The 10,514-nt window shown below is 38.7% G+C and overlaps 1 protein-coding gene across 1 annotated transcript; it reads right to left on the bottom strand.

Moving 5' to 3' along the window:
• Positions 1-6,322: 6,322 nt before the first annotated feature.
• Positions 6,323-9,113, bottom strand: LOC103708665 (protein trichome birefringence-like 1). Its single transcript, XM_026805253.4, has 5 exons — positions 7,885-9,113; positions 7,607-7,799; positions 7,320-7,513; positions 7,079-7,237; positions 6,323-6,969 (listed from the first exon to the last, which is right to left on the bottom strand). Exons 1-5 carry the CDS (start codon positions 9,012-9,014, stop codon positions 6,630-6,632), a joined length of 2,016 nt encoding a protein of 671 aa, XP_026661054.3. The 5' UTR covers positions 9,015-9,113; the 3' UTR covers positions 6,323-6,629.
• Positions 9,114-10,514: the final 1,401 nt, after the last annotated feature.

Genomic DNA, 10,514 nt, shown 5'->3' with positions numbered 1-10,514 from the left:
GGCATCTTAAAACTTAATTTCTCTCTCTCCCTCTCTCTTTCTGTTTTATATCTGTAGAAGCCTTTCGTTAATTAATCAAGAAAAAATAGATTAAAAAATTTCAATACTTTTATAGTAGAATTGTTTGTTTACTATATCTTTGCAGTTACGGCATATAAGTTTAGATAATATCACCTCTGCAAGACAAATTCTCTGAGCAAAATTTTCGGAAGCTGGAAATGCTATTTAGGCTATTACTTGACACTTTCAAGATTATATCCTACCATTGAAAATCTTAATCCTGGTAGGCCTACTAGGGCTATTTGGGGATACCACCGCAACCACTATAGATTCAACTACAAAACCCATCACCACACAATCATAATTCAAAGGAAGATTTTATTTATCGCAATATAATTTTATCTACATTTCTAATACACTTTGTGACACATACTGCACCACCTTCACTGCATAAAAATTATGGCCATGCATCAAAACAAAAGTACGGTAGAGAATATGAGAATTTGGAACATAATATTACATGATCGAGGAAGCTTGGTTTTCTAGTAGACTCATGGACTGCAAGCGTTGGTTTATGAAATGAGCTAAAAGAAATCAATCTTGATAAGAAATTCTAACTCATTGCAGTCTTTGTTAAATCTACCCAATATCAAAGTTTTTTACCTTATCCCTGAAACATAAAAAAGATCTGCTAACTATGAATGGTCACTTCAGATAGAAGAAAAATATGAAAAAAATGAAAAAAATTGTCTAATTATTTTCAACATAAGGTGGATGCAGTAGATGAAAAGAACAATGAAAATTTAATAATAGAAACACTCAACAAAACTTTTAAAAAAAAGCTCAAGCCAAAATGAAATATTAATAAAATAAAAATAAAGGTATTATTTTTGTGGTAAGCCTAGACATTTCTCGGTAAATTGCCACTAAAATTCAAAAATATCAGCTTGTTCCATAGGCACCTAAAAAATAAGGCAGAAATTTTGGACTGAGCTCGGGTCGACACTAGGCCTTACCCCAAGCCAAGCCCAGATAACCCAAGGCCCAACCATACCTACATACAATCAATGTCAATGTCTAAGTCCTGTTTCTCCGCCTCTTCTTCAAAAAAACCCTATCCATAATATAGCAATTCCATTTAACTAGAAGACTTCAGGAAGGAAATCTATAGAATTACCAAAAGGGATGGCAGTGAAGCCTATTAACTAATCACCTAACAATGGCAACCAAAACTTCATAATTGGAGATCCCAAGACAAGAATTCAAGACATCAGCAAGTTATTGTAGGATGACAACAGAAGCACTAAAAAATTCAGAATATATTGCTTCGTAGTCCCATCTTATTAAAAGCATTTTTTAATGTAATGATAAGAGGAAAGCTGATTACCCTAATTTAGTCTATACCTAGTTAATGCCAGGAGTCTACAAGTTGCATCACACTCTTCTTAGGCTCATCTATGTAGGTGTGGTTGTAGAGATACCATCGATGAGATTAGGCTAGCTATCTTTAAAGCAATCACAAAACCAAGGTACTAGCATAAGGGTAGGCCTATTATTATTCAGGATTTCATCTAGAAAAACTAGTCGGAAGATGTTATTTAGTTTTATTAACCCTTTACAAGTACCTAAGATCTATCTAGTGTATTAGCCGATTTGGAACTAAATACATTCTCGGATATATCTTCGTATTTTTCTTCGTTTAAGCCTTGACATCCTCGCAAGGCTAAGGTTTCAAATCTATTCAAATTTGATCATAAGTACCATAATCGGCCCATGGTCAGCTCTCATAAACCTATATTGTAGTGTCCCCTAATCCATAAAGACTATAGGCTGGGTTTATTTTGATACAATTTATCACAATCTAAGATTTCATCTAAAAAGGCTAGCCGGAAGGTGTTATTTGGATTCCTTAGCCCTATACAAGTACTCAAAATCTATTCAGTATACAGCCAATGTAGAACTAAATACGCCTTCACGGTCGTCACATGGCCTTTCATCTCTTTCTTGCCGCTCAAAAAAAGGGGGAAAAAAAAGTCATTCGCTCCTGTGGATGCTCCCAATCAAGGCGTATTGTTGAGATATATAGACCATGCCTTAAACTGAAATAGATTGATGTAATAATTACATGGACTTAGCTTGGATGGACATTCCTAAACTTGAAAGATTTTAAGAAATTTGTATTGTGTCATCTCATTATAATTGCATTGCTCGCTAACATAGCAGCATTTCAAATTTTATATACCTACGTAACATTATTCTGAATTTGTTTTCTACAATAAATAAAAAATAAATTAAAACTAAATTCTTGAAACAACTAATACATTTATATACAGCTATTTTTTTTGGTACATGGCGGTTCTATTGAACAGAAAGATAAAATAGAAAATAGTAATATACACCAGAACTCTTAAAAACTGCAGGCAAAACTATCGAAGTCTTGTATTTATATGCAGCTATTATAAGGTTACAAATAGGTTGGGTTGACCCGTGGGCCGGATCGGGTCCTAATTTGGACTCATTCCATTTTCTGGGTCAAGTATGAATTTATTAAATTCTAATCCGATCCGATCCATTTGAAATTTGGGTAATTTTGGATTGTCAATTCGACGACCCAACCCGACCCGAATCTGTAAAATTATTTGGGCACGCGGGCTGTGCAAACAAATTCTGAAGCCATGGATGGTTGATCCGAACTGGATCTGACCTTGACTCGAATCAGACCCAAATTTTTTGGATTGGATCTAGATTATATATGACCTGACCTGAATGACCCTTTGGATCAAATATTATAGAGGTGAACCCGATCCGGCCCGATCTTCTATTGGGTTGGGTCTGTATCCAAAATTAGGATCCATATAAGAAATCGGGTCGGGTCGGGCTCACTCATGACCCAACCCGATCCAACCTATTTGCATCCCTAACTCTTATGGTTAAGATATAACATTATGTTGGACATACAGCTGTTATCTATAGGCCATCATATATTTTTTAAAAAATAATATTGTCAGTTAAAGCCATGCAACCAGATGGACCGAGAACTTGGCAGGATGATGGTGATATTATTTTTGCTAAACCCAATAAGAATCGGACAAACATCAGCCTTCATCAAAAGAGTTTCGAATCAAAATCTTTCTCCATATTTTTGTGTTCAAACGTTCTGCAAAACAAATGTCCCAGTAATAATGCCAGTAGAAGTTGGCTCGACAGAAAACCCTTCAAAGAATGTATGAATGTTCAAGGTGCAACGTCCTCATCATATATACTATCCTGCTCTTGAGCAACTGATCAAGCTTCACCAATCTCTATGACCATTTATTAAAAAGCTCTTCTCCAAGTAAAAAATTGAGTGCTCATTCTTTTCTTCCTTTTTTTTTTTTTTTTTTGTTGTCTGCTAAGATATACATCATACATATCTAATATGAATACATCCAATCCAAAGCACACCTCTTCGCAGATATGCATGCCTGACCAAGAGTCATTCTTCTCTTCCATATGTTTTGCTATAAATTGGCAGGATGGCTCCTACATGGTTGCAACCAGACATCATATGCAGAATGGGAAAAAATGGAAGAAAACAGAGGTCTAGACTACTACTAATACTATTAAAAAATCCTTCAGCTTTTACCTAACTATTCTTAATTGAACTCTTAGCTGCACTACCTATATAATAATAGATTTATGCATTACATTGCATAGTTCTAGATAAACCAACACCATCAAGAGATCTATAACTTTCTCGAAAGGCAGCCTAAATTTTATCTGGTTGATGATAACATTAGAGATTGAAATTGGAAGTCTTCAGCATAGTGATTAATCGCATAAACACGATGATTGTGGAAAAAGTTTTGGCCAACTTACTTAAGACGGTAAAGTATCCAATATGTTTTGTAAGGCCAGAAAAGGAAACAGATTCATGAAGTTAACATAGATGGGAGAAGGGTTACAGGATTACTTAGATGAAATAAGACGCAGTTTCCCCTTGTTTTGCTCCATGGAAAAAGAAGAGACCTGTCAATGAGTGAGTTTGTGGTTATGGGAAAATCATTAGTTCAAAGAGCAAAACATATTGCCTCCAAGGCCCAATCTGTTAGGCTCCTGGTCGTTTATTTCAAACCAAGGCCAATACAAACTAGGGCCACCTGGCCAATGGATTACAACTCCAAGCCCATCCGAGATCTTCAACTGTTCACAACTGTTTCATCTTTAGCTCCAATATATCTAAAGAACAAGAATCTAATATAATGGATGAAAGTGGAAAAGGCTTAAAACTTGAATTCAAGTTGTAAGCATCAATAAGTAATGAAGCTCTGTATTTTCTATGAAATAACGAAATAAAACAAAACAACTTTAGTTACACGATTTGGCAATGAACGGAAAGCCAGAGAAGAAGAAACAAAAGAAATAGTCTTCCCTGAGTTGCCCAAAAACGTTGACAAACGTAACAAGTGGTGGATGTTTTCCGCCACCAGTATGCATGACTACTGTAAATACCGGGCCAAATAGACCGACCTGATCGGCGGTCCATATGGAAACCCAAACCAATGGCCATGATCGCCAACTGTTGAGACGGTTATAACCCCACCTGGTCTGAGCGGCGCGCATGCGCGCGTGCGGCCTCCGGAACTAGACAATATCTGGCAGGAGAGCCCCGTGTTCCCCCTCATGTGGCCCCCACATGGGCACTGGGTGCCGATGGTGGAAAGGGTGTGAGGCTTAATAGTCCCACATCGAAAAGACTCGTTACAGAGCCTAGGCATATGAAGCGGATGTCTTCAAATCCTGCAGACACGTTTTGGATGGAAAACAAAACCGAAGAGAAGTCTGAGCGGCGCGTGCGGGTCCCGGAATCAAACAATATCTTGCAGAAAAGCTCCGTGTTCCCCCCTCATGTGGCCTCCATGTGGGCAGTTAGTGCCTCACGTGCCCCGCACAGGCGGGGGCGTGACAACCACAAACGTAACAAACGAGTGATGAAAAATATAAGAAGGACGAAGCATAGAATTTCCAACACTCGTCCTCTAATGAATAAACGAACGGCATAAACTTCATCTGCATTCTGTCAATGAATGATCATGGAGGCATCCCTCGGGACGGCCTTCATGCATCAGAAATAACAACTAGTTAGTGGAATTGCAATTAACTCGATACGCAGCTTCTATCTCAGGTAAGAGACCAAAGTAAAAATTAACCTCATCTTTTTGCTTTCAAAATGTATGTTGATGTAAAGCAGAAGACAGAATTCTCACAATCCATGAAACAAATATAAATGGTTCAGTGAACAAAATGGATGAAGACTCCTTTGTTGTGACATTCTAATGGCAATAGGAGCCACAGGGGGTCTCTTCTAGATGCTCATACACCTTTCCAGTGGCATCATTTCCTACAAAAATCTGGCATCATCCAACCTGTGCTGCGAATGACTGTGAAGTCCAACAAACTCTTCCTAACATTTGATAAATATTTGACCAGATATCCTCCCTGTGGAACAAGGCTGACTAAAAGAGAGAAGCACAAACTTACAACTACATGCCATCTTAATGACACAAAAACAAGCCTTCCAAGTACCTTCCACATCGACCAATACAACAAGATATAAGTTAGATTTTGAAATAGATGAAATTTTTTTAATGTCATGTAAAGAATCCACTTAAGTACTTTTTAAGTCATTGAAGCCATCACAGCAAGCAATGAAATAACATCAAAGATTCCAATCAAATAACACTAACCTGAAAGGCAAGCCCATAAGATGATCCTCAGCAAGCTCCCCACATTTCTTGGCCTAGGTTGGTAAGCAGCAGGAAGTAAACTAGAAGATACCTCGAAACAGAAATTTGCATGGTTCAACTCTTTGGCCATGGGTACATGCAACATTTTTGATACCAAAAGTTGTGCTGTCGATAATGGATGCTGGGAAAATAAGCCTTGGTACTTCATCTTCTAGAAAGCTTTACCATGTCAGTGTGTATTAGTACGTAAGTTAAAAACAAGAAACAACTCCCACATATGGTAAAACAATTTGCTGAACGTGTAAAAAAATATAAAATATATAAATTTCACAAGGTATCAAAGCAGAGGTCCTGTGTTCGAATCCTATCTCCACACTTTTTAACCTCATTATTAAAAATTTCACATGTTGGGCTCACCCATTAAAAGAAAGTCCGGCCCACATGTGAGGAAGAGTATAAGAAAATATAAAATATATAAATAAATCTATCTCATCCTGTCAGCTTAATTTTTTGGAATAAGTGGTGATTTAAAAAGAATGTACTCATGACTGAGAAGGCAAAGCAAAAGAAAAGAAAGGAATGAAATAGGCACAAAATGCTTCATAATCACAGATATGGCATTCTTTATTTTAAATTAACACATTACATGAACTTTACAATCTACTAGCCTAAAAAGGCTCAAAAGAATTGTGTGTAGGTGAGGGAGGTCACCAAAACAGCTGACTTTCCTCTTTGTGGTACATCAAGAACTTACATCTAAACCTTGCTTCTTCACCAAAACTCACTTTATTTCTCTTTACGAAGACAGAATAACTTTGATCCGCTCCTTAGTTATTTATTTCTGCGATATAGAATTAATATACAAGCATCCACCGATTTAATATCCATCTCTTTATTGTCGATTCACTGTAATAGTTGAAGTTGTTTAATCAACAGCTGTGCGTATAGTAGCTCATTCCAAGAATCAGGCACTCCTGGGAGGCACCAGTGGCTGCAGTCCTGGTACCTCTCAGGGGACCTCCTCTCCTCCTCGGTGAGATTTTGCTTACGATATATGGAAGGGTGAGCATCTTTCCTGTAATCGGTCATTCTTGTGACATTCAAGTAAGAGACAGGGGTCTTCATTCCCTTGATAACCTTTTCTAAGACGCGCATCTTTGGTGGATAGGCAGAGAGATAGTTCTTGTTCTTAATGGGTTCTGTCTCGTTGTCACATTGGCCGCCAGAATTCCATTGACCACCACTAAACCATGCAGAAAAAAACCAATCAATTTCACTATACGAATCGATAGATAACAGACCTCTTGAATCTAAATTTTTGATGAAGCTAATCAAAGATAAGCTTTAGTTACCTGAAATGGGAGGCAGAGTAGCCTCTGAAGAAAACAAGTGTTTTCTTAGGGTTCACATATGCGTCCACCCATTTTGCCCATGTATTAAGAGCCTTATGAAATGCTTCCACAACATTGAGTTCACTATAGACATGGTCACCTTCTTGGTAGTAGTCTTTCCTGTTGGGAGTAAGCTTATTTAAATCCAGACTCTCAACCATGCATATAGAATATAATTCCACAAGCTATATTTCCAGATTACCCTTTGGAGGTCTTCTCATGCGTCCACCAGTGCCCAGTATTGAAGACGATGACATGTGCATTCTTATACTTGGGAGATGATCTCTCAATTGTGTCGAGCCGAAGCGTTTCTTTTGTCTTCCCATTGCTTACCGGAATCTCCCACTCCTGAACAAGAAATGGGGAGCGAAAGAACTCCACAGAGCAGTTATAGTCCTACATACCAATTAGAATGGAATGCATTACTACAGATTCAGAGGACGATTTTGCGAAGAAATGGAGATACTAACTTGGGAGGAAGAAACCAACCTTGAATATAAAAGAGTAGGAACCCTCAGTCCTGAATTCATGCCTACCAGACGCCTCGAAAACCTTCTTTTTATCCTTGACAGAGTGCCTTAGAGCACAAACCAGAGATTCCCACATGTTTCTATTGAGCGAATCGCCGACAAAAACTAGCCTCTTTCCCCTCAATCTCTCTAACATATCAGTTGCATTCAATCTGAACATAGTATAAAAACAATTGTATGCACGTAGCTGAATCAAACTTTGCATAATTATCAAACTTCTGTTCTCAATTTTCTTACCTCGGGATGTCGCAACCATCGGGCTTCCACCGGAGTTTCTGGTAAGCTCGATCCGGCCTTCCATTGAGATAGCAATTGAAAGGTTCAGCAACGTGAGGGCAAGATCCCTCAGGATAAAGCGGGTATGAATCATCCTTCACCCAATTCCCTTGGAATATATCACAGCCCTTCAAAGCATTGATCCAGTCGTCTCCCTTCTGACCGCCACTGCTCGGGGTCGATGCAATCGAATCATTTTGCTTTCCGAGTGAAGCTGTCAGGTTTGAAGCTCTTTGCTCGGCCTTCGTCGAAGCTTCGCTGCTCTTCGGACTTGCGGAAACTCCATGGGATGATTGCTTCTTTTTCAAAACTCCTTTTTCCTGAGGACTAGCTACTGATTCCTTCTGATTATTTCCCGAAACTCCATTTCCATTCGAAGCAACTCCTTTTCCAGTGTGATTCTCTGAAAGAACTCCACTTCCCTGCAATCCAACTCCACTTGCTGTCCGGTTTTTCTCCGGCAACACTCCATCTTTCTTGGAGCCGGCTTCCACTTTCGCCTGATTCTTTTCAGCAATCCCATTTCCCGTCTGGTTCTTCCCAGAAACTCCACTTACTCCGCTTCCCGTATGGTTCTTCGCCGCCAAGTCTCCACCTTTCTTCGTCTCAACTCCACCCCCCACCGGCTTCTTGGCAGAAACCCCGTTTTTGTCGGAAACTCCACTTTTCTGCAGCCCAATTCCGGGTTCCGTGTGATTTTTACTTCCCAAAATCTCGTCTTTGTGGAACTCAACGCTCTTTCCGGTCCGATTCACCCCCGCCGATCCTTCCTTGGCAGCATAACCAAGCAAAGGAGGCGACTTTCCAGGAGAGGGCGAAGAGGAATTGGGGAAAATATATGAAAAGAGGGAGGAAATCTGGGATCTATAGGGGGCCGTGGACGAGGAGAAGGAGGAAGAGGTGAAGAAGTTGTTGAACAAGGGGGAGCCATTGCTGGAGGGATTGAAGGCGAGGAAAGCAGTGCAGGCGACGAAGGCGAAGGCGAAGCCGTAGGCGAAGAGCTTCGTCCGCCGGGTCCCGACCACTGCGAAAAGGCCCTTCAGTCCGGAGCCAAAGCTCGACGACTTTGGGAGATTCCCGGCGTCCTTCATCGCCGAGAAGAAGAGAGGAAAAGGAGAGGAAGAAGAGGCGCCTCCAATATTTCTCTCAGAGACAGAGAGAGTGGCGGTGGTTGTCGTGCTATTTGGGAGTGAGGGATAGAGTGGCGGTGACCAGATCACGAGCAGCGTCCGTTCACGCGTGACAAATAAGCCTCTTTGTTCCGCAATATTTTCGGTTATGCCATCCCGGCTGAAGTTATTCCTGGATTGGTGGGATTCATCATGGAATAACTGCTTTAAATATTTAAATTAGAATTTCCATGCAGCAGATATAACCAGATCCTAACTGGTTTGTTTTATCACTTATCTGGGCATTTCGAGGTGAAAAGTGCTTATGATATGATTTTGAATATTTAAAGAGTCATTTTCTATAATTATATAATTTTATTATAAATATTTTAGTTTATATATATATATATATATATATATATATATATATATATATATATATATATATAAAGCTAAAATAGCTTCAATCAAAAAATATAATCTAATGGACATGTAGAGAACATTGGGATGCCCTCAAGATTATACCTAAAATCAGTTTAAGATTTCAACAGCACTGGTTGAAGATATGTTTGGGTGTTCATAGATAAGATTTGTGATCTAATTGATTTAGGAAAAAGCTTTAAATCCTCGATTAGAGGTTGGCACTTTATATTATAATTCCAATAAACACTGCATCAATTTTATTGGTTGCACCAATTCCTTCATTCCACATGGCATGTTGATGGTGCAGTGCCTTGTCACGATACATTAATTTATGACGAGACATACGATTTGGTGGTAGTTAAGCGCTTACCTATAATTAATATGCAATCAAATTTCTCATTGAGATTTATTGCATGTTGTAATCAAGATTATTATTCTCTATTATTATATGGTATTAGTGCATGAGATCATATTCCGTAGGGCATAACAAATTATTAACTTACATTTTAAGTAATGTACAACAATTAAACCAATATAACCTTCGTGCCTTGTTAACGCGGTAAATTTTATTTTACTTTTATAGATTAATATAGCTAGCGTGGCATCAAATTTAGGATCATTTAAAGGGCATCAATTAATTTTTAATTATCTTTTGCTGTGTATTGCACTTTGTTAACTCATTGGTCTTGTAATAACTTAGATATTCACTAAAAAATATAATCAAAATATATTATTTAGATTTTTTAGCTCTATATAAACCTTTAAGATTGTATCACTAATATGAAACTAAATATATGTCCACATATATCTGATTTTTGTTCTAAATCAGTGCTATATTGCGATACATACTCTCAAATGCTGGCACAAGAAACGAACGAGTATTAGAGAATAAAGAGAAGCAGAAGGGACAAATGAGTAAGTGTGCATGATCTTTTAATATTTGTGGGCCGCCAAAACACGCGCTAAATCCATGTTTCCCTCGGTGAAGTGGGGTTGATTTCATGTGGCCTTTGCCTGTCCTTTTCTGCAGTTACCGAGCCATCTCCGCGTCATCTGCGC

Source organism: Phoenix dactylifera, chromosome 5 (genome assembly GCF_051530095.1).
Source record: "Phoenix dactylifera cultivar Ajwa chromosome 5, Ajwa_hap1_PhDact_Kaust_v1.1, whole genome shotgun sequence".
NCBI classification, from domain to species: Eukaryota; Viridiplantae; Streptophyta; class Magnoliopsida; order Arecales; family Arecaceae; genus Phoenix; species Phoenix dactylifera.
Note: the sequence above shows the minus strand (reverse complement) of the source record. Positions and strands in the feature narration are given on the sequence as shown.